The 24,378-nt window shown below is 41.4% G+C and overlaps 1 protein-coding gene across 1 annotated transcript; it reads right to left on the bottom strand.

The window, feature by feature from the left end:
- Positions 1–371: 371 nt before the first annotated feature.
- LOC149316412 (uncharacterized) lies at positions 372–23,890 on the bottom strand. The gene is made up of 9 exons (XM_089515435.1): positions 23,864–23,890; positions 9,107–9,192; positions 8,390–8,462; positions 7,017–7,067; positions 5,858–5,990; positions 4,451–4,518; positions 3,791–3,853; positions 3,314–3,398; positions 372–3,051 (listed from the first exon to the last, which is right to left on the bottom strand). Exons 2-9 carry the CDS (start codon positions 9,127–9,129, stop codon positions 2,456–2,458), a joined length of 1,092 nt encoding a protein of 363 aa, XP_089371561.1. The 5' UTR covers positions 9,130–9,192; positions 23,864–23,890; the 3' UTR covers positions 372–2,455.
- Positions 23,891–24,378: the final 488 nt, after the last annotated feature.

Below are 24,378 nucleotides of genomic sequence, written 5' to 3'. Positions count from 1 at the left end.
TAGAATTCCATCAATCCTGCATCATCCCCAAGGGTCGCTATGCTGGGATGGAAAGTGTGTTCCGTTGGGATTGTACAACTGTTATTATTCAATTACACTCTTTTCTTCCTAGTTAAAGACCATGATATCATTATCACTTAATGAATACATATAATTGGATCTGGACTCTATGTTTGGCTGATGAATACCATTCACTATTCATTCAGTCTCAGCTCATCTTCTGACCATTTATTATAGACTTTTGGCTGAAAACCATGATGACAAAGGGAATTTGAAATTAGCTGAGGTTTCATTCAGGGTTCAGTTAGACACAAAGGCAAAATACAATCCCGATCTCTAAATGAAGCTGAGACCACATGGAGAAGTTTTGTCTAACTTAATAGCCAATCATTTAAAGGTGATAGAGAGACACATACATTTAATCGTGTGGAAATTGTTGACTTTCTTTTTTTCTTCCCTCTTCTCCCCACCCGGGAATTTTCAAACTTTACAAAACAGACAGCCTGAGAATTTTTCCACCTTCCCACCATACTCCTCTGGGGGGAAATGGCAAGTATCCAAAAACAAATTAGGCATTTTACATATCTTTAAACATTACTGGATTTTCACAATTGTGAACATCAATAGCAACAACAATTTAGTAAACATTTATTCAGATCTCAAAACTGACTCGCTATTCCAAACAGCATTTTATGGCAAAACAGCGTTTAAATTGGACAGAGCAGGAGAGCTTTCAACTCAGTGTATTTATTACACCTCACAAGACCATCATTAAGTTTCATCAAACAGTGTGCCCCCAAAGGAAACTCACCCTCCTCTTCATATTGTTGAGAGTAAATGTAGCATACCTCCTTTGGATCACTGGTGAACAGGCCACCTCATTAATCCTAGTTAGTAGATGCTGCTGGGCATGTGGAGCAGCCAAATCCAGATGCTACCCACAGAGGCTCTCTAGGCAGTTAGGGAATCACAGAGTATCACCTCAAGCCTTCCATACATCACTTCAAATTAAATTTACATTAAGTGCTACTCCATCAGGGCTGAGAGAACCTGACATCTTTGGAAAATGCAGATGATAATCCATTAAATCCTATTATATACATGTCTTCTAATTTTACTTAAGCTCTCACATACCGAACTGTGAGTTTATGTTAAAAATTAAAGACCCTCTTACTAGAACAAAAGACTTTATGAACTGTTGACTTTGAGAAGGTTTATTACAGGACCAGGCTATTCTGTCAAGACAAGTAGACTTTTTCTTTCCTTCTCTTTCTCTCTCTTTCTCTCCCTCATTTACTATTCTTCCTTGCCGTAAAAATTCTGGTTAATCATTTGTTCCAGGGATCTGTTTTCTTGCCCATAATGTGTCCACTTCAAGCTCTTTGTTCTCTAATGTAAGGATGCAGCCTCCTCAAGTTAATCAAATGTTATGAATGAAACAGTGGGACACATATTGTCTCTTTTTGCAATTAAGAAAATATTTACTGGCATCCTCCAAACTGGCAAGCGTAAAAAGATGCTATAAAATCATTACAGTGAAAACGCTAAGGATTTAATTACCCCATTAGCACATATGTTAATCCCTTTTTATTTTCATAGTCTTTTAGTCGCAGTTCCTTTTACTTTGATGAGTCTTTCACTTCACAGCCCTAATTTTATAATTTTTGTGATTTGCAGCACTTACATTTTTACATTTAACTACTGCATTTTTACATCCATGTTTTCTATCTAATTTACTTGCAACCAAATTGGGAAATACCCTGAATTTAAATTAAGGGTGATAATTCATTCAGCTATTAACTAATAAGTATTATAATGAACACAAAACCTCTGCCCACATACAACATAACGGCACATATGCACATCATTAATTGAAAGACAGTTAAATCAGCACTTTAAAGTTTTGCTCAGTGCCTCAGTTCTCTGTAACAGTGAAAATTAAAGTGAGTGGTTCAAAATATTTATTTTTATTCTGCCCATCTTAAGTAGGAACATGGTTGTTGAGTCATTAGTATTTTCTTGCTTGTATAAAAGAAGAAATCACAACTTTACCTGGGGAACATGTTCTAGTACATGGAAATGACTTGAAGGCACATAATAACAACAATTTTGTTAACCAGATGAAATTTTTAAACACTTTCTACAAAACTAAACTACTTATATTTATATTGTCTTACCCTGTATAAACATATGTACTTTTCTTTACATATAATTAATATCAAAAAAGCCCAGCTAGTATACTCAAGTTTGCTTATGAATACCCTGTGAAATTGCCATAACTTGAAGATTACTTGAAGGCGTGTACGTGAAGGCGTGCGCGCGCACACACACACAAATTAATAAATTAAATAATAATATAATAAATTTCTTTGCCAAAAGAGAACAATGAACATGAAGTTTAACTGCTGCAACTAAATGAATGCACAATGTCATAAACACAATGATAAGAGCCCAATCAACGAGCTCCTTTTGCCCCTTTGGTACTGGTGATGTGCTTACCAGACCGAACTTTCAGTGTTTTGCCACTGGTTTTGGGCTTGCCTTTAAATTGAATAGGTTTCTTCTTTTGAAATGGGATGCGGCTTTTCCCCCCCGAATGTCCCTGTAAACTGAGGTCACACTGGTCTTCAAGTTCCTCTTCCTTCTCATCTTCACTTGAACTGCATTTAGTTTGGCACTTGCTTTGCATGTTAATATGCAAATTAACAAGGCTATCCTTTAGATGTTTGATTTCAATATTTAATTCATTTCGTTTTTCTCTTTGTTCCAAAATTTCGTCCATTAAAGTTAAAATGGAAGATCTGCTGGTTTCGGGATTCAAAACAAGTTTTTTTAGGGCATCTAACTTTGTCAGAAGGTCTGCCTCATAACGGTGAACTTTTCTAATTTTATGTTCCAAATTCCTTTCATTCTCATCAATCGATTTTCGGAGAGCTGTAATTATTTCACACGGTTGTGTATCAGTTGAGATGCTCAAATCATTACTTTGTAGTATTGGTATCACACTACAATATGAAGAACTTTCAAGATTTGTTTCAGTAATTATTGGTGCTAAAAAAACAAAGAGGGATAAAGAAGGGACAATTAGACCAGAGGTCAGCAACCTACGGCCCACGGGCCGCATCCGGCCTGCAAGCACCGTAGGAGTGGCCCCTCATAGTTCCCCATGCTAAGTGTTAAACCCAAGGGGTTTGGTTATGGAATAAGCCTCTGAAATATGCAAGAGGCCATGTTAAGTAAAGTCATGTGAAATGCACAACTGTGCTGTTGTGTGTGTTTTGGAATGCAGGCTGTGGGTGTCATTGCCACTTACCAATCGTACTAGGACTCAAAATGCCTTTTTCCTGGAGACTGCTAACACTAGCTCCTATACACTCGTGGATTTCACATTTACTAGCCTGGAAGAGAACACAAAGTGTTACATTTCATGACCACAAACCCAGCAAACTGCCCCCATGAAAATTAAGGGAAAAACAAATTCTTAAGAGTTATGACCCCAACCTTTTAGATTACTTCTACACAAGAACAGTACTCAAATCTGTCTATGTGAAGACACCTAAATCAGAGAGCTCAGGTGCCACAACAAACTACAAATCTCAGGATTCAATATTACTCAACTATAGCAGTTAATGCTGCATCAAAATGTGTTAATTTTTCAGTGTGGCAGCAGCCCACTTTTCCTGAGGCCAGACAGAAGAAATAGCTGCACAAACCCGATGCTCAATTAACTTAGTTTAAAATTTAACTTAAGTAAATGCTGCTGGGAATATTTATTATGTATAGTAATTACCTGTTGGTCCAAATCACCAGGTAAGTCACTTGCAACAAAGCCCACTATTTCCTTGCTCATTAGCTGCAACAATAATTAAAAAATTATATAGATACATAAATATATATGTTCAGAGACATAATCTGCTCTCATGGAAGCTATTTAATAATAATAATAATAATAATAATAATAATAATAATAATAATTGTTATTTATACCCCGCTCTTCAGCCAAAAGGCTATCAGAGCAGCTTACAAATTGTTAATTAGACATTTCCCTGCCCTCAGGCTTACAATCTAAAGAGACAACAGACAGTACCCAATATAAAGTATTTATGGATTCCAGGTTCTAATTAGACCTAGGGCCAAAGAGACCAGCCGTAAAAACCGGCTTTCAGATGGCTTGGGGATGTGGCGTTTTGATGCCCTGCACCCCAAAGCCAGCATGTGTGAAATTGTATCCTAATTCCAAGCTAGAATATATCATTTTGGCCTGAGAGGAGTGACTAAAAAAAGAGCATGAACTGATTTTTTTGAGTCCTGAGTAAAAAGTAAAAGAAGTCACTCTATCAGTTTTTGTTTTTCCTGTTCCCTGTTCTGTTGTCAAACTGTTGTGGATTCAAATGAGATAAAGCTGTGAGTACATTTATATTTTTGGTAAATGTTAATTTTCTTTTCTTACCTCTTGAATAGCAGCCATGACAACATGTTGCACAGATTCTTCCAGTCTCATTATAACTTGTATATGTTCTACAAAGCAAAATTTGCAAAGGTTTGTTTTTTGTAATAACATACTTTACAGGTCAGAAAGAGGTGTATTAGACCTTCCACACAGAAGGAACTCCTTGTCCCAAATTTAATTTCTGAAGCCTTCTCGAGCTGCATGTTACCCATTCCCACATTTCTGCAATACTAATTATAGAAAGAGTGCTATGGTATATTAACAGTGCAATCCGTATCTATATCTATATTACAGCTCTAAAAGAAATTACTAGGCTTACTGTCAGTTAGTGGGTATAAGAGGTGCAGCTTAAACATCATTACTACTCATTACTAATGAAATACACATGGGGTAGAATTGAGGCTCTCCACATACTGATGGACAGAAATATCCAGCAAGCCTAGCCAACACATTCAACAGTGAAGAACTGTACTTCAGCATCTGGAGTACTGCACAATCCCTGCCTCTGGGCTTAAAATGAATGGGACTTGTTTGTCACAAAAAAATCATGTGCCATTGATTTCTATTCTGGATAAGATTGATTAGTGTAGAAAAACATAGAGGAAAGCTGTATCAAACACAATCTTAGATTGTGCCACACTGCAGAATTAATGCAGTTTGACACTGCTTTAACTGTCATGGTTCCATTCTATAGAATCCTGGGATTTGTAGTTTGTTGTGGTACCAGTGCACTCTGGTAGAGAAGGCTAAATATCTCACAAAACTACAAATTCCAGAATTACATAGCACTGGGTTGTACGGCAGTTAAACTGATGTCAAACTGCATTCATTCTGCAGTGCAGATGTAACTTGTTTATTCCCTGTAAAATGCAGAAATACTTATAAAGTGGACCTTAACCAAATTCAAAAGAATTTCTTCCAAGTAAATGTATGTTACATTTCGGCCTTAAGTCAGTAAGAAATGTTAGAAACAGAATTACAGTGGACCCTTGTTATCCGCTGGGATTTGGTTCCAGGAACCCCCATGAATAACAAAATCCATGTATGCTCAAGTCCCATTAAATACAATGGCATAGCAAAATGGTGTCCCTTATATGAAATGGAAAAATCAAGGTTTGATACTTGAAATTTATACTTTTTTTTTAATATTTTCAAGCCGTGGATGCTTGAATCCATGTATAAAAAAACCCATGTATAAGAAGAGCCAACTGTATTTTATCTTATGATGTCCATACTTTGAGTCTCAAATGTAATTCTTTATTATAATTATTTGCTACGATAAATACTGTACAACTTAATCTATTCACCAAAACAGTAAAAGCATGTCTGGAAACTCAAAAACAAGATACTTTAATGACTTATGAAGGTCTGGTGAAAGAAACTGCTGGTTTGCTGTGAAATCTGTACCTTGTTTCTTTTCACAGTTGACTGCACAGCCTAAAATGAGCTGCAGTAACCTGCCCAACTCTACCGTATCAGAATGTTCAGATATCCGGTTCAAATCAGGAAGGAGATCTTCTGAAATCTGCTGACCCAAAAACTGCACAATAGGGGGGGGAAAGGAAATCTGGAGTTACAAAACATCATGATGACAAGGGAGGGAATTAAGTCCATCACATATTTATTGGATTAGTTAGAAATTTAGGAGGCAAATGACCCTTTTTTGGTCATGTACACACTAAGTAAATTTTACATTATCGACAGCTGAAATTTGCAAATACTGTATATACTCATCTAAAAGCTAATCTCACATATAAATTGAGGTGAGGTTTGAGAGCAAAATTATGGATTTTGATACAATGTGTGGATAAATCAAGAGTAAAAAAAATCAAGGGCATGTAAGAAAGGATGTAAAGGAAAGCAAAGTAAAGGAAAATGATGCCAAAGAACACTGCTATTTTCCCACCCAGGCTTTCAAAAATGTGAGAAGCAGTGCCACTGTGGAGAGCGAAGAGGGTGCTTTTTTCAGGTGCACCCAGGATGGAATAAGGTGTTGTCTTTTGCTACTATACCAGAGAAGGGGCTGGCTCCTATTTTTGATAAGGTATACTCCTTATACTGACTGGCAGAAAAGTCAATCCAGGTTTTTGGGACAATTTTTGATTAAATTTTTTAGATTTATACACGAGTTTATGTACAGTAATACAACATACAGCCTATACAACTATGAAACCCTAGAATGAAATACGCCTATGAAAACACATGCCTTGGACCTTAGGGTTTGGGTTGGTACATAAGCATCAAATATTACACATAACAAAGAAACAAACCTTAACCAGCTGGCAAGGCAGGATTTTAAAAACTGATTTGAGATGGGGTGGAGTTAATGTCTTCAACAGAAAAAAACTTGGGACCCCTATCTTGGTCAGTTTGCACAAGGGGAAACCCATGAGTGTGGGTTGCTCAGGAAATTATCCATAGAGTGTAAAATACTACACATAACAAAGAAATATAACCCACGAGTTAACTATAGCAAACAACCACCAGATGTTCAAAAAACTGAAACTCATGTTTTGATGAATGAGAGTGAGAAAAAGTGTTTATGTGACTGCTGTTTTTTTCATACCTCATGATAATAATCGGTAATTCCTTGAAGAACTTTCTTCAAATTGCTAGCCTAAGAATATTTGAAAAAATACACTGATTACAATTTTCATTTTACAGAGACTTTCTTATTTTTTTTTATAGTACAAGCATCCCCCATTTTTTAACAAGTCACGTTTTGACCTGTTCTTTACTACCCAGTACTGCATATTCGACATATGGTCTGCTCTTTCAACTATGCGTCAGATTAATGGGTTCTGGTTATGTATAATTTAAAAGGGTTGAAAGAGCAGTTTGGCAGCTGCAGCTACTACTGTACTGTATACAGACTGAATGACAAGATGGTGCTTTGCACACAAGGCTTTCACAACCATGTGGTGCTTTTTTAAATAACCAGTGCCATCATTTGTTGTCTGTGTATAGTACAACAAAGCTGCAGCCATCTGCTTGTTCTCCTCCTTCTCCCATGCCAGGGAAGATGGTTGAGAGGGTCGCACCTGGAAGTGCTAAGGAAAGTCTGGAAGCTTCTTTAAATGAATAAACAGAGCATCCCAGCTCACTCTGTGTGGAAGGGGAGGGGAAAAAAGAAAAGCAGGATGAGGGGAAATGCGGGGTGTGGAGTAGGCACTGTATGCAAACATGTTTGTTCCCTGTCGCTCTGCAGAGGAGGATTGAGGTGTCTGCCGAGAAAGGAGGGACGACAGGGAGGTGTCTATTTATAGATAGCAAAATTTAGGGATGTAAGGAATTCTCCCCTGCCTTCCAAGCCATGGGGATCAAACATGTGTGCATACAGGGCATATATGCATTCTTTCTTTTCCTTCTTCTTTTTTCTCCCCTTCCTCACACTCCTCATTAGTGTGAGTCAGAACACTCCACTTGCTTCTTTCAAGCCACTTCCAAACTTTCTTAAATGCTTCCAGGTACAGTCAAATCTAGTTATTACCTGCTTATTTACAAGTTAGGGACCAGAGCACTATAGACTCTGCATTTTGAAGATTTCCACTTTTCGACAAGGCCCTGATCCTAACATGTCTAATTAGCAGGGAACGACCTTATTCAATTTCTCCCATAGCCGTTACTGAACAAATATGGCGTATCTGAAGTGACAGGATCTGTTGCATGCTGCCATGCACTACGGAAAATCAATGGTACTATATAAAAAAAGATAAGCTTCATCTGAAGGAACAATTTCAGAAATAAGCCGTTTTGGATACCCCTTGAGGATAAAGGCAAGCTTACATACAAGAGCACAAGCAGGAGTTCTGGTCTAACTAAACTCTTATTCAAAATTACTTAACCAAACAGTCTCCAACAGTTTAAAACTGGTTTGTTTATGAGTATGGAACTTTAACTTAGAAATCTTATCCTATGTAAATATGTGTTTTCCATTACCTTTATTCTCCAGTTGTCACCAACATCATCTTTAATACGGCTTAGCCATGCTTTGTCAAACCAGGCAGCATCACTACAATAAAATTAATTTATATTTATTAAACATTACAAAAACTGTTGAAGTCATGTTCTAGCCCTATATCTGTTACAGCTCTGGGAAAGAGGTCAGTGCAGATTACTCTTCTTGCATGCACTCTTCCCCAAGGCTAATGTCTGTCTGGCCCCTATTGGGACCATTGTAGCACCGAGGAAGGTAGTGATGGGATAAATCATTCCTGTGCACCCTCTCCACTGGCACAATGGTAATAACAGCCATTGTGCTGGGTATGTGCAACAGGTAGAAAGATGCGGGAAATGCAGGGAAGAGAGAAGAGAGATGTTGGCAAAGGACACAAATGTCAGCTCACACAGCTGGGCTTCAAGGGTCACATATGAACTACCCATGTCTGCATTAGGAACAAGGCAGTTATATTAAAACACTTTTAAACTTGTCACTTTATCTTTTTTAATGGAGACTGCCAGAAGCTTCATATTTACATGTTTATTCAATGATCTTACAATAAAGAAAAGGCAATTATCCATTTACTCAGTGACAGCATTGCCACATTCAAGTAGACGTTCTCAGTCTGATATAGCCTTACATTACATATGCATGTTAATGGGGAAAATGGGAGAAACAAAAAAGAAATTCAACATATATTTTTTAAACTAACTTACATTTCATGAAGGACCTGTGCCATAGCAACACCATTAGTTAAGTCCTGAATGTCCCTGCAGGATGCAGCAGTATTAAATGTCTGCAACTAGAGGGAAGCATAAATAAAAACAACTGTTGCTTTCTCAGTTTGGTAAGAATGTTTAAAAAATCATTCTCAGCAGTGTGAACATATTTATACAACCACTATCACTTGATCATCTATTTGCATCAACAGAGCAGCAGACAGGAATAAAATCAAGACACCTGCTCTAAGAACGTCCAGCTTAGGCAGCTATAAAAGCTGAAAAGCCATAACAGTAGAATCCTCATTAGCCAACTCAGTAAACACATTGAGGGGAAAGGTACAAAATAAACAGTGCTAGGGAATCCTTGAAATTGTAGGTTCTTGTGGCACCAGAGGTCTTTGACAGAGAAGGCTAAAGGTCTCGCAAACACTACATTTCCCAGAGTTCCCTGGCAGTGAGCCAGGGCAGTTAAAGCGGTCTCAAACTGGATTATTTCTGCAGTATGTTTTGGACTTAATCCCTCTTTTCTAATCTTACTTCTTCCATGCCTTTGCAGGACAAGCCATTGCCTCTTTTGTCAAACACTTCCCAATTTGCAAAAAAAGGCTAATCCTATTGGTCTATGCAGCAGGACTGTGTAAAAAAAATAATTTAAATGAAACACTTTGGACAATCCCTAATAAATGCTTACTGTAATCAGAAGAACAGGTAGGAAATGGGATTAGAGTGTTTTATATATAAGGAACTGTCAATTATTTAAAAGTAAGCCAGTTTGAGAATACAGCCATCTGCGAATTGCAGAAGACAACCATGCAGAAGATAGCGCTGAACATATTTAAGCTGAATAATTCAAACAAGGATATTTCATTGTATCACAGCTATGTGATTCACCTTCTCAAGTATGAATTAACTTCTCTAAACCTACCCTTCTAGTTCTGCTAAATTGTACCAATTCTCTGGATTTCATTTCTTTGCTTGACTAATATACAAATGAAGCGTGTAATACTGAATTAAATTATACCATAATATGCTGCCTGGCCAAATCTGAAGATTAAGACTATATGAAACTGTTCTGGTTCAAATGCAACACTTAATTTTACTGCAAAATGTATGGTTTTTGTTTTCATTTTCTCCTACTTGTCAGATGACTATGGATGAAACAGAAGGGCCAAAAGAAGCGGCTTCTGGCCACTTTGGGGGCACGGCGTTCAGATGACATACCCCCCCAAAGCAGCTTGAAGCCGCTGCGAACCCTCACCAAGGCAGCAGGAGCTGGACTTTTCAGGAGTGGATTTAATCCGCTCTTGCCGGCAGCCTGTTAAGGACAGCGGTGGCGGTGGTCCACTTCAGGAGCAGACCACACAGTTGCTGTGGTCCCAGCCCAATTGGGGTCGGAGTGGCCTCTGGCCGCTCCTTCAGGGCTGTCTGCCTTGGCTCATAAACTAAGATACATGTGCTTAGACAAGATAATGGTTAAAAAGTTTGTTATTCTCTCTTTATTATGATGTGTATTCACACTTTTTGTACAAAACTAGGCTTTTATATCTTTTAAATTTCATAAACATCCGAAACAGTAAAATTTTATATGCTAAGTAATGAATAAAGTATTTTTGTTACTATAACATTAATATAAGTTAAGGTTTGATAATAAAATAAATATTGTATTGCATATATTTCTATTTTCCCCAAACTTCCTGCCCGCAATAAAAACTTGGGGGGGGGAGGGGGCTATTTGCTTCAAGATTTCTGAAAATTTTATAGCCTTATGACCACCCCCTTTTTAGTATATTGGTAAAACATTCTTGGGTTCCAAGGTTGTTTTAATTTTGTTAAGACCTCTCTGTTATTTTATCATACTTCTGTGATTATATAGATATGTATTTCAGAGCCAGTGGGGCTGAGAGCTGGACTATGACTCTGGAGACCAGGCTTTGAATCTCCACTCAGACACGGAAAACCACTGGGTAACCCCTGGGCAACTCATGGCCTCAGAGGAAGGCAAAGAAAAATGCCCTCTGAACAAATTTTGCCAAGAAACCCCCATGATCAGGTTGCCTCAGATTCACCCTAAGTCAAAGCAACCTGAAGTGACACAACAACAACAATTTGTTTTCAATCTGTGTTGCATGATGCACTGAGTAACAGCTATTCTAGTTATTAAAAAAAACACAGATAAATTTTCTAAATAAAGATAGATGGGGGCTGCAGCCTCGGTTTTGGGAAGTCATAAACCAAGTTATATGGTGGCATAGTTTGCATGTTTACATTAAAAATAAAAATAAAAATAAGCAAGTTCATTGGGACTTGTTTTCTGGTCAGTGAGTAAATGACTGCAGCCACAGAAAACCTCAGAGTGAAGAACAACAACTCTTAATATAGGTTAGTATTTCCTTGAATAGAAGTAGATAATTAGGATTAGCAGACAAGCAGAGTCATTTGCCAAGAACAGCATAGCTCATCTGTTACTCTGAACTATAAACATGAATGTCCTAATAATCCTAGGTTCACTTCATAATTGTGTTGGAAAAAAGAAATCAAAATTTCACTTGGTAACCCATTTTCCAGCAATAACTACAGTTAATCAAGAATGAAAGTCTATTCTGCAAATGACAATTAAGACTTTATAGAACTGTAAGTATTGTATTCTTGGTGATAACTGTGCAAGAGACACATATAACAAATCGATATATAAACTGGTGTTTTATCAATAAGGTGTACTGAAGACAATATTCAGAAGCAGTTTTACTCTTAGATGTCCTCTTGCTCTTCTCCTTTACTATATTAAAGAAAAGTCTCTGTATTGTCTGTATCACATGACAATATGTGTGGGATTACCAGCAGCAACACTGGCATATACTTTCGTAACTCCAGAGTAGTGTACCAAAACACCCATATGTCTGTTCATTAATTAAATAAAACATGTTTATCCAGATGTCCTACCGATTTTTGTGGAGCTTACTCCCAAATAAGCATCTGTAAAATTGTTTTGGACAGGTCCACACAGTTGATATTGCACATGGCATACATCTAGAATGGGATGACCTCATTTTTAAATGGTCATATGTTAATTTATGTTTTGGTCTTCACAATCAATAAACTGGTCTTAAATGTACAAAATAAGTGTATACAAGAGATCCTAACACCTAAGACATAAGTATCCTGTATGATGTTGTCTGAATTTGGACTCTTCTGTAGGAATTGAACTATTGTTTTGCAGGAACAAACCATGGTCCATTCGTGTAAACAGTGCCTTACTGTTTAGACAGTACATTTCCTTGACCCTCACAGCCCTTCAGCGCATGACAATATCCCATCTAATTTGGCTCATATTGCCATTGTTTTTGAAATTCTGCTCCTTCTAGCGTTCCTAAATTTTCACAGACTTTGTTCTTTAGGCATCTAGATGAAAATATGGGCTTGATTTGTCCATCTGCAAGAAAACAACTGGCATTAAAAATTGGGGGGAAGCTGATAGCGATTTGTAGGTCTGAACTGCTTTCATACAGAAGGTAGTTGAAATAAGTAAACCTGCTAATAATCAGAAATATAGAATAGATTTTAGTATAGCAAACACTGAGAAGAAAATCATGCTTGCCATGATGAGAACAATTAAATATAGCCAGGCACTCAACTATTTCTTCTAAATACAAAGCCTTCCTCTACGTTTAAATATTAAGAATACATTAAAAAATAGAACAATTAGCAAGAATTAAAGCTGCACATACTGGGGAAATTTCTGGCTATAAATACTGTTAAGCTTTACAAGCTAACACATCAGGGAAGATTTTTTTAAAGAAACATGAAAACCTCCACCAAGCAGTAAGCAACACCGAATCCTTCCGACAGCAAAGCAAATGACATTGTGCCAAGTCTTACGTAAATCAGTAAAATGAGGTCATGCAGAAAGATGTTTTTTGCATACCTGAGCAGCACCTAAGATTTGCAAAAGGGAAGAGAGGACAAAAAGTGGATGGGAAGACTAGAGGCGATGTATGTGCATTTCCCTCAAACTCTCAGCCAGACATTAGGCTGTAGGTTGAAAGGATGTGTAACTAAGGGACCGTACAGACAGGCCAAAATAAAGCTGCTTTGGGTCACTTTGGATGTATGCTGTTTAAATGATGCATGCGTCATAAGAGGCCAGAAGCTGCACCAAAGCCATGCTCTAGTCCTAAGGACCGGAGCGCAGCTTTGGCACCACTTCTGGCCTCTTAAGATGTGTGTGTTATTTAAATAGCATACCTCCAAAGTGACCCAAAGCAGCTTTATTTTGGCCTGTCTCTACGGGTCCTAAGAAAACAAAAATACACAAAAGATCAGCATTTCTCAAGTGTCTCTCTCCCGCCCAAGATCTTTGGATCTCTAACTGCGCCTGATGGTGGATATCATTTAACATGGGGATAAAAGTTAATCCACACAGTGGAAACAGAGGGGAACAGCAATAACAAAATCACCAACACCCTTTCTGTGTACTATACTGGAAAACTCAAAAATGGCTCACACACCCCAATCCACACTCCTCCCTCTCTACACATGACGCCTTAAAGATACAAACTTGTGCATAAATAATGTGAAACCTAAAAACCAGAGCTGCAGTGTAAGCCAGTTTCTGCCTTAAAGACACAGGTGGTTATTGTTGACAGTATCATAGTGGGTCAACAGGGCATTTTAAAAAAAAAGATTAAATAGTGTCTGTTCTAACAATGAGTCTGTCCTAAAAATGTGTAGCACATTCGTTTGTTAGGTTTCAAGGAACTATATATTCCCAGCCAAAAAGAAAGAAATGCCTCAGGGGGTGACAAACAAAACTCTATAAGAAATCAAGATAGAAAAGTAGTTTTAAAAAAGGATGGCAATTGAAATAGGACCAGAACCCTGAATGCAAATGTACAATGACTTGTGTACAGGAATAAGGAGAATGGAATGGAATGAAGCTAGCAACAACAACAACAACAGAACAAGAGCAGTCTTCTATTTGGATCTTCAGCAAGATTTAACAAATCAAGAGAAAATTTAAGCCGAGAGCAGGGATGCTGAATGACCGACAGGGAAACATATTACATGACCAAGAAGAAATAAAAAGACGATAGAAACAATTCATGGGACAACTATATAAAAGGAACAAATTCAAGACAGATTCATTTAAAGAAGAACCATATGAATACAAACCTTAGATTTATAAAAAGTGAAGTGAGAGCTGCACTCAAAGCACTTGAAAGAAAGAAATCTCCAGGAACTGATGGCATACGAATAGAACAATTCCAAGCTACAGAGATAAAACTCTAGTTTTAACTAAGATATATCAACAAATTTGGAAAACAAAATGATGGCTCTCAGACTGTAACTGCCAGATGGTCAAGCAGGGTTCAGGAAAGGAAGAGATTCTAGGGATCATATAGCAAACATATGCCGGATAATGGAAAGTACTAAAGAGTTTCAAAAAAAGATCAGCTGCTGCCATACAGGCTACAGCAAAGAAGCTGACTGTGTAGATCATAAGAAACTATGGATCGCTCTTAAAGAAATGGATGTGCCACAACAGCTGATAGTTCTCATGCATAACCTGTACTCAGAACAAGAGGCTACTGTTAGGACAGAATACAGAGAAACGGAATGGTTTTCAATTGGAAACAGGGCAAGGCTGCATTCTGTCCCTATATCTATTTAATTTATATGACGAGACCATCTTACAGAAAGCAAGATCAGACTCAGAGGAAGGAAGAGTAAAAATTGGAGTAAGGAACATCAACAATCTAAGATACGCAGATGAGACCATAATATTAGGAGAAAATATCAGAGATATGGAAAGATTATTGAAAAATGTCAAGGGAGAAAGTGCAAAGGCAGGTTTACAGTTGAAAATGATGAAGACAAAAATTATGACTACAGTCAATCTACATAATTTTAAAGCAGACAATGAAGAGATCAAAATAGCCCAGTATTTTTTATACTTGGGCTCAATCATCAATCAGAGCACAGACCGAGGTCAAAATCAGAAAATGACTAGGACTTGGGAGGGCAGCTAGGAAAGAACTAGACATGATCCCAAAATGTACAGATATATAATTAAATACCAAAGCTAAGATTGCCTACGCTATCATATTTCCTATTTCTATGTATGGTTGTGAAAGCTGGACAGTGAAGCAAGCTGATAGGAATCAGATCATTTGGGATGTGGTGCTGGAGAAGAGTTCTGGGAATACTATGGGCTGCTAAAAAGACCAATGGATGGCTCCTAGATCAGATCAAGCCTGAACGCTCCCAGGAAGCAAAGATGACTAAATAGAGCTTCTCGTATTTGGGCCATATCATGAGAAGAAAGGACTCACTGGAAAAAACTGTAAAGCCTGGTAAAGTGGAGGGCAGTAGGAAACGAGGAACACTGCATTCCAGAGGAATACACTCAAACAGAGAAGCCAATGGAGAAATTCTGAACTACCTGTACTTCCTTTTCTCGGATCCCTTCTATTATTTTCTAACAAAAAAATCTAAAATGTCCACTTCCTGTGACAAACCCAAAGTTATCTATGGTAGATTAAAAATATGGCATCTGTCTTTTGTTATCTAGTATGAATAAAAAGGCTACTCATTTGCTTGTACAACTGACTGTTGTTCCTTGCTACACAGACCATTTAACATAAGCTACTATTACATATCCCAGCAAAATTAAGTTTAATTTAATATGGCTAGCCACACTGCAATTATCCATCTTCAGTTATCTAGCTATCATCTACTGGTTTTACTGGCTTCTTTTAAAACAACCTTTGGCTTTGGGGGGGGGGATCAGGGCTGCCAACCAAACACAACTTTCTTATTATGTACTAGAAAAGACTGAAAACCTCCAGAAAAATGTCCTTGGCAACATGAATAATTGCAGTAAGATATTTTTATCAATACGAAGAAACAGTTAAAGCAACTAATCTGCTGCCCTCGGCATAACATATTGACTTATGTGTAACACACAGATGGGATCACGCTGCCTGAACGAACTATTTAGGAATAAATATCACTGAACCTGTCAGAACATATGCACATTGGATTGAATTGCATACCAGATCTGTTTATTTTTTGCCAGAATGAAATATCACATTAGGATAATATAGATGGTTTCAATTTTGTTTGTTTTACAATAGCACCAAATAATGAAATTATGAGAAGGAATTTCTTGTGTCTCGTGTTTAACCAAGAGCATGTTATAGAATACGAAAACACATGGAAATCTCACCGTATCTTTTTTGAACAGCACTTACACTCACTACCAACTTTGTAGTGAGAAAATACACATTTTCAGCTCTCTAATGAAAAATGTTGAAACGTGAAGAAAAGACATTAGGGCTGAAAAACACTAACCCCAAACAATGGCACTGCTTTCCTTTGGACAGAATAATCTGCAACCTAAGTTCCAAATTCCAAGGCATTACAGAAATTACATCCTATGAATATTTGCTCAGAAGTCAGTTTATTAATAAATAACTGCATAATACTGGAGCCCAAGGAATGCTTAAGCCCATGAAGCCATACAGATTTACAAAACCTTCTCACATAAAGAAAAGTTTTTAATAAAATTAAAAGTAAAGCTATGCTGGGTCAAACCAAAGGTCTATTTAATTTCCCAACATGGCCAATTGGATGCCCCAAATATGTTCCTCCTTGGGTTTGTATAGCCAGCTTGAAGCTTTTCTATTTGTAATGTTAACATCCCCTTTCCAAGTTTAAGTGTAAAAGGGTGCTGGTAATAAGAAAACATTTCATGTAAGAATGTGGGATAATGAAGATAACTTAACAGAGAAAGGAAAACAACAGTGCAAACAATTACAAATAGAACATTTCCAGGCAACCTTAAACTGCTTTTGAGAAATGCATAAAAATATAGGCTGCGATTAACAGTGATATGCATAAGTTTCTTTTAGATAAAGCTTTTATGTCATAGTTAATTTTACACATCCCAAGACGTTGGGGGAATGAGGCTCCAGATAATAACACCTTACATTTGCAAACTACTCATCTTTTCACTCTCCTTCTTCTGTCTTTTAACAGGTAGCACCAGGAGTCATCCCTCTGGATTTACACAGGTTCAAATTACTTTTAAACTCCAGGTGGAAAAATAATGAGGATACATTACAGTAGAGCCAGCACAGTGTAGTAGTTTGGGTGTTGGGCTAAAACTCTGGCAGGCCAGGATTTGCATCCCTGCTCAACTACCAAAACCCAGTGGGTGACCATGGGCAAATCCCACTCTCTCGGCCTCGGGGAAAGGCAATGGCAAACCACCTCTTAATGAATCTTGCCAAGGAAACCTGTCATAGGTTCGCTTTAGCGTTGCCATTAAGTCTGAAATGGCCTGGAGGAAAACAACAACAATAGCAACTTCGAGAGTTACCAATTGGAAATCACTGGACATCCACACTGAGAAATACTGACAAGTGTATTGGTAGGCACATTAACAATACTGTATAAGCAAAATACAATGTCTTTCACAACTCACTGGGAAGAGGAAATTAGTGTATGTTTCTAAAGACACCAGATCTTGTCTGATCTTGGAAGTGAAACAAGGTTGGCTCTGACTAGTACTTGGATGGGAAACCACCAACCAATACCAGATCCTGTGGGCTAAATTTCAGAGGAAGAAAGTGGCAAAACAACCTGAGTATTCCTTACCTAAGAAAACCCTGTAAAATTTATGGGGCCACCATAAGTCAACAGGTGTCTTGAAGGCACATATACATACAGGGAACTATGTAAGTGAAACGAGCAAACCTATTAAAATAATAAAGGGCAACAGATGTGTCATCTAAAGTACAGAACAAAGGTCGCAAATGAATATATGAGGAAGAGTTGAGGATTTCAGTTCGGTTGCTGTGCTGTTGCTACTGTGTGCCTTCAAGTCACTTCTGACAATGGCGACACTAAGGCAAACCTACAGCATTCCTGTTGCACTCTACAAGTTGCATTTCTTATATCTGAAATGCTTGGAGCCAGATGTGTTTTGGATTTCAGATTTCTTTGGATTTTGGAATATCTGCATGCACATTATGAAGTATCTTGGAGATAGGATCTAAGCATAAACACAACATTCATTTGTTTCATATACTGTACACATAGCCTAAAGATAATTTATACAATATTTTAAATAATTTTGTGCATGAAACAAAGCGTATGTACACAGAAGTATCAGAAAGTAAAGCTTTACTGACTCAGCCGTCCATGTGGACAATTTTGGAATATTTTGAATTTCTGAATTCTGGACAAGGGAGACTCAGCCTGAACACACTGGATAGGATGTGCAAAGAAAGCAGTGTACAACATACAGGGCAAAGTCCAGCACTCTCCCCTCTGGCAGACAAAACACTATCATCTCCATAATGGATCAAGCAGTATAGTATAAATAAATAGTATAAATATATATATATACTGTTTGTAAAGCATGCAAAAATGTGATTGTACAATAATTAAAACAATTTATAGAAACTTCAAACAATGACATGTTATTTGTGTCACAAAAAAGACATGCAGAATACAATATGATGTGTAACTGCAGAACAGACAATTGGTTCCGCAATCACTAATTGGGTTTATAAACAGAGTCCAGATGTGATGTACAGAAAGGTCAAAGACAGCAAAACATGAATGATATAAGCAACTCAGTCCATTCCCAGCCCCTGAACTGGGCATTTTGGCCTGACTGGTCTTCTCCAGCTTGTTTTCTTCAATTCATATTTTGGTAGTTCTTCTTGTTCATTCATAGGGACTGTGGGGTTTTTCAATGCAAAGGGAACCTTTGAAATGAAAGCCGATGCCGTTGGCTTCTACTGTATCTTTCAGCTGGTCTCAAAGGTGCTGCAAGGTCCCTTTGCATACTGTTTTTCCAGACTAACATGGCTATGTCTTTGAAGTCATTCATTCTTTACGTTTCTATAAATGGTTTTGATTACTGGACAGTCACATTTTTGGTACACATTACAAACAGTGTGTGTGTGTGTCAATAGATAGATAGATAGATAGATAGATAGAATATTCCTCAATTCATTCTGGAAGTTATAGCGTTTTGTCAAACAAAGCACTGTGCCCAGTCCACAACGACAGGTGCTGCAAAACAACCACCACAAACAACAACAACAGCAGCAACAACAAAATATCACAGGAGGCAGAAGCACGGTGCTGTTACACCTGCAAAATGAATGCAGTTTGACACCGCTTTAACCACCGTGGCTCCATGCTATGGAATCCTGGGATCTGTAGTTTTATCAGATACTGACCCTTTTCTGTCGAAAGAGCTTTGGTGCCACAACAAGCAACAAATCCTACAATTCCATGTCACTGAGCCATGGCAGTTAAAGGGTTGCAGTGTGGCAGCAACCCAGGGGTTATTTACTGATAAAACCCCACTTTGTATATATTTCCTTCTGTTCTAATGGGCCTCCTGCGCAGTGATCTCCAAGAACATACAATGCTTACAGTTCTTTGTTGTTGTTGTTGTTGCTTTTGCTGTGCGCTTTCAAGTTGCTTGAGACTTATGCCATGCTCAAAATGGAGAGCATTTGAGGGGAAATAATGGCCACGTATAAAAGCTGAAAAACACTCAACGAATATAGATCCATGCTCAAAATGGAGGGCGTTTGGGGGGAAATGGAGGACATGCCCACATGTAAAAACCTGGAAACACTCGTATTAACAAATGGAGGACATTTGAGGCAAAAATGGAGGACATGGCTACATATAAAAGCTGAAAACACAGAATATAAATCTAAATCCAGGATCCAAATGGAGGACGTTTAAGGAAAAGCAGAGGACATGCCCACATATAAAAGCTGAAAACACTCATAGAAATATAAATCCTCAAAATGGAGGACATTCGAGGGGAAAAATGGAGGACATGCCCACATATTAAAAAGCTGAAAGCACTCATAGAATGCAATGACAAATCCTTGCTCAAAATGGAGGACGTTCGGGGGGATAGAGGACATGCTTCATCTAGTTCTTTCTGCTATCTCCATTTCTATGCTGGGGAAGGCCATCTTGAGGGGGAGAGAGGCCAGGCCTGAAGACAAAGAGCCCTCCTCCAACCACCATCTTGAGGGGGAGAGAGGCCAGGCCTGGAAGACAAAGAGCCCTCCTCCAACCACCATCTTGAGGGGGAGAGAGGCCAGGCCTGGAAGAAAAAGAGCCCTCCTCCAACCACCATCTTGAGGGGGAGAGAGGCCAGGCCTGAAGAAAAAGAGCCCTCCTCCAACCACCATCTTGAGGGGGAGAGAGGCCTGGCTTGGAAGACAAAGAGCCCTCCTCCAACCACCATCTTGAGGGGGAGAGAGGCCAGGCCTGGAAGACAAAGAGCCCTCCTCCAACCACCATCTTGAGGGGGAGAGAGGCCAGGCCTGAAGAAAAAGAGCCCTCCTCCAACCACCATCTTGAGGGGGAGAGAGGCCAGGCCTGGAAGAAAAAGAGCCCTCCTCCAACCACCATCTTGAGGGGGAGAGAGGCCAGGCCTGAAGAAAAAGAGCCCTCCTCCAACCACCATCTTGAGGGGGAGAGAGGCCTGGCTTGGAAGACAAAGAGCCCTCCTCCAACCACCATCTTGAGGGGGAGAGAGGCCAGGCCTGGAAGACAAAGAGCCCTCCTCCAACCACCATCTTGAGGGGGAGAGAGGCCAGGCCTGGAAGACAAAGAGCCCTCCTCCAACCACCATCTTGAGGGGGAGAGAGGCCAGGCCTGGAAGACAAAGAGCCCTCCTCCAACCACCATCTTGAGGGGGAGAGAGGCCAGGCCTGGAAGAAAAAGAGCCCTCCTCCAACCACCATCTTGAGGGGGAGAGAGGCCAGGCCTGAAGAAAAAGAGCCCTCCTCCAACCACCATCTTGAGGGGGAGAGAGGCCTGGCTTGGAAGACAAAGAGCCCTCCTCCAACCACCATCTTGAGGGGGAGAGAGGCCAGGCCTGGAAGACAAAGAGCCCTCCTCCAACCACCATCTTGAGGGGGAGAGAGGCCAGGCCTGGAAGACAAAGAGCCCTCCTCCAACCACCATCTTGAGGGGGAGAGAGGCCAGGCCTGAAGAAAAAGAGCCCTCCTCCAACCACCATTTGAGGGGGAGAGAGGCCTGGCCTGGAAGACAAAGAGCCCTCCTCCAACCACCATCTTGAGGGGGAGAGAGGCCAGGCCTGAAGAAAAAGAGCCCTCCTCCAACCACCATCTTGAGGGGGAGAGAGGCCTGGCTTGGAAGACAAAGAGCCCTCCTCCAACCACCATCTTGAGGGGGAGAGAGGCCAGGCCTGGAAGACAAAGAGCCCTCCTCCAACCACCATCTTGAGGGGGAGAGAGGCCAGGCCTGGAAGACAAAGAGCCCTCCTCCAACCACCATCTTGAGGGGGAGAGAGGCCAGGCCTGAAGAAAAAGAGCCCTCCTCCAACCACCATCTTGAGGGGGAGAGAGGCCAGGCCTGGAAGACAAAGAGCCCTCCTCCTGACCACCATCTTGAGGGGGAGAGAGGCCAGGCCTGGAAGACAAAGAGCCCTCCTCCAACCACCATCTTGAGGGGGAGAGAGGCCAGGCCTGAAGAAAAAGAGCCCTCCTCCAACCACCATCTTGAGGGGGAGAGAGGCCAGGCCTGGAAGACAAAGAGCCTTCCTCCAACCACCATCTTGAGGGGGAGAGAGGCCTGGCCTGGAAGACAAAGAGCCCTCCTCCTGACCACCATCTTGAGGGGGAGAGAGGCCAGGCCTGGAAGACAAAGAGCCCTCCTCCAACCACCATCTTGAGGGGGAGAGAGGCCAGGCCTGAAGAAAAAGAGCCCTCCTCCAACCACCATCTTGAGGGGGAGAGAGGCCAGGCCTGAAGAAAAAGAGCCCTCCTCCAACCACCATCTTGAGGGGGAGAGAGGCCTGGCTTGGAAGACAAAGAGCCCTCCTCCAACCACCATCTTGAGGGGGAGAGAGGCCAGGCCTGGAAGACAAAGAGCCCTCCTCCAACCACCATCTTGAGGGGGAGAGAGGCCAGGCCTGGAAGACAAAGAGCCCTCCTCCAACCACCATCTTGAGGGGGAGAGAGGCCAGGCCTGAAGAAAAAGAGCCCTCCTCCAACCACCATTTGAGGGGGAGAGAGGCCTGGCCTGGAAGACAAAGAGCCCTCCTCCAACCACCATCTTGAGGGGGAGAGAGGCCAGGCCTGAAGAAAAAGAGCCCTCCTCCAACCACCATCTTGAGGGGGAGAGAGGCCTGGCTTGGAAGACAAAGAGCCCTCCTCCAACCACCATCTTGAGGGGGAGAGAGGCCAGGCCTGGAAGACAAAGAGCCCTCCTCCAACCACCATCTTGAGGGGGAGAGAGGCCAGGCCTGGAAGACAAAGAGCCCTCCTCCAACCACCATCTTGAGGGGGAGAGAGGCCAGGCCTGAAGAAAAAGAGCCCTCCTCCAACCACCATCTTGAGGGGGAGAGAGGCCTGGCCTGGAAGACAAAGAGCCCTCCTCCAACCACCATCTTGAGGGGGAGAGAGGCCAGGCCTGGAAGACAAAGAGCCCTCCTCCAACCACCATCTTGAGGGGGAGAGAGGCCAGGCCTGAAGAAAAAGAGCCCTCCTCCAACCACCATCTTGAGGGGGAGAGAGGCCAGGCCTGAAGAAAAAGAGCCCTCCTCCAACCACCATCTTGAGGGGGAGAGAGGCCAGGCCTGAAGAAAAAGAGCCCTCCTCCAACCACCATCTTGAGGGGGAGAGAGGCCAGGCCTGAAGAAAAAGAGCCCTCCTCCAACCACCATCTTGAGGGGGAGAGAGGCCAGGCCTGGAAGACAAAGAGCCCTCCTCCAACCACCATCTTGAGGGGGAGAGAGGCCTGGCCTGGAAGACAAAGAGCCCTCCTCCTGACCACCATCTTGAGGGGGAGAGAGGCCAGGCCTGGAAGACAAAGAGCCCTCCTCCAACCACCATCTTGAGGGGGAGAGAGGCCAGGCCTGAAGAAAAAGAGCCCTCCTCCAACCACCATCTTGAGGGGGAGAGAGGCCAGGCCTGGAAGACAAAGAGCCTTCCTCCAACCACCATCTTGAGGGGGAGAGAGGCCAGGCCTGGAAGACAAAGAGCCCTCCTCCAACCACCATCTTGAGGGGGAGAGAGGCCAGGCCTGAAGAAAAAGAGCCCTCCTCCAACCACCATCTTGAGGGGGAGAGAGGCCAGGCCTGAAGAAAAAGAGCCCTCCTCCAACCACCATCTTGAGGGGGAGAGAGGCCAGGCCTGAAGAAAAAGAGCCCTCCTCCAACCACCATCTTGAGGGGGAGAGAGGCCAGGCCTGAAGAAAAAGAGCCCTCCTCCAACCACCATCTTGAGGGGGAGAGAGGCCAGGCCTGAAGAAAAAGAGCCCTCCTCCAACCACCATCTTGAGGGGGAGAGAGGCCAGGCCTGAAGAAAAAGAGCCCTCCTCCAACCACCATCTTGAGGGGGAGAGAGGCCAGGCCTGAAGAAAAAGAGCCCTCCTCCAACCACCATCTTGAGGGGGAGAGAGGCCAGGCCTGAAGAAAAAGAGCCCTCCTCCAACCACCATCTTGAGGGGGAGAGAGGCAGGCCAGCAACAACAGGCCTCGCCTGGAAGACAATATTTATTAATTAATATCAATTATAAATTAAGATCAATTTTTATCTTTTATTGTAATGTTTTAAATTTTGTAAGCCGCCCTGATCATATTTATGGAAGGGCGGGGTAGAAATAAAATGTATTATTATTATTATTATGCCCCCCATAAACCGCTGAGGACCCTGGGAGTTGTAGCCCGCTTACCCAGAGAACGAGGCTGTCGCAAAGGAGCAGCTGCTCGCTCGGTTTCCCTTCCATGGCGGCGGTGGCGAGGCGCCTTTCTTTCCCCAGCAGCGCCGCCGCCGCGCTCTCCCTGCGCAGCGCACAATGCACCAACCCCACTTACGCCCAGAACAATGCGCAGGCTACGTAGCTCCGCCGACTGTCACCTTCACATTGACACCCATCGCTCGCTCTCAGTCCCTCGAGCCTTTTCGGGAGGGAGGGGTTTGATGACTCATCGGGCCAATCGCGAGCCAGGGAGACTAAGCCGGCGTCGCCGATTCGACCATGTCACAAACCCCTCTGTCCAATCAAATCGAGGCAGGGATGGGAGGGGCGGGAGGACGGCGAGAGAGGAGGGTCTCTTTAGCGCCACCTGGAGGAAGCTTGAGTTACAGGTTGATCTGAGGGAGATTTCCTTCTGACTTCTCTCTTTTTATAGTGCTACTGTTCCACATTCACGGCCTCCTGTTGCATTCTGGGATTTGGAGTTTAGG

This window comes from Sceloporus occidentalis, unplaced genomic scaffold (genome assembly GCF_023333645.1).
Source record: "Sceloporus occidentalis isolate IW3139 unplaced genomic scaffold, rSceOcc1.0.p SCAF_3, whole genome shotgun sequence".
NCBI lineage: Eukaryota > Metazoa > Chordata > Lepidosauria > Squamata > Phrynosomatidae > Sceloporus > Sceloporus occidentalis.
The sequence above is the reverse complement of the archived record's forward strand: the minus strand, read 5'-3'. Positions and strand labels throughout refer to the sequence as shown.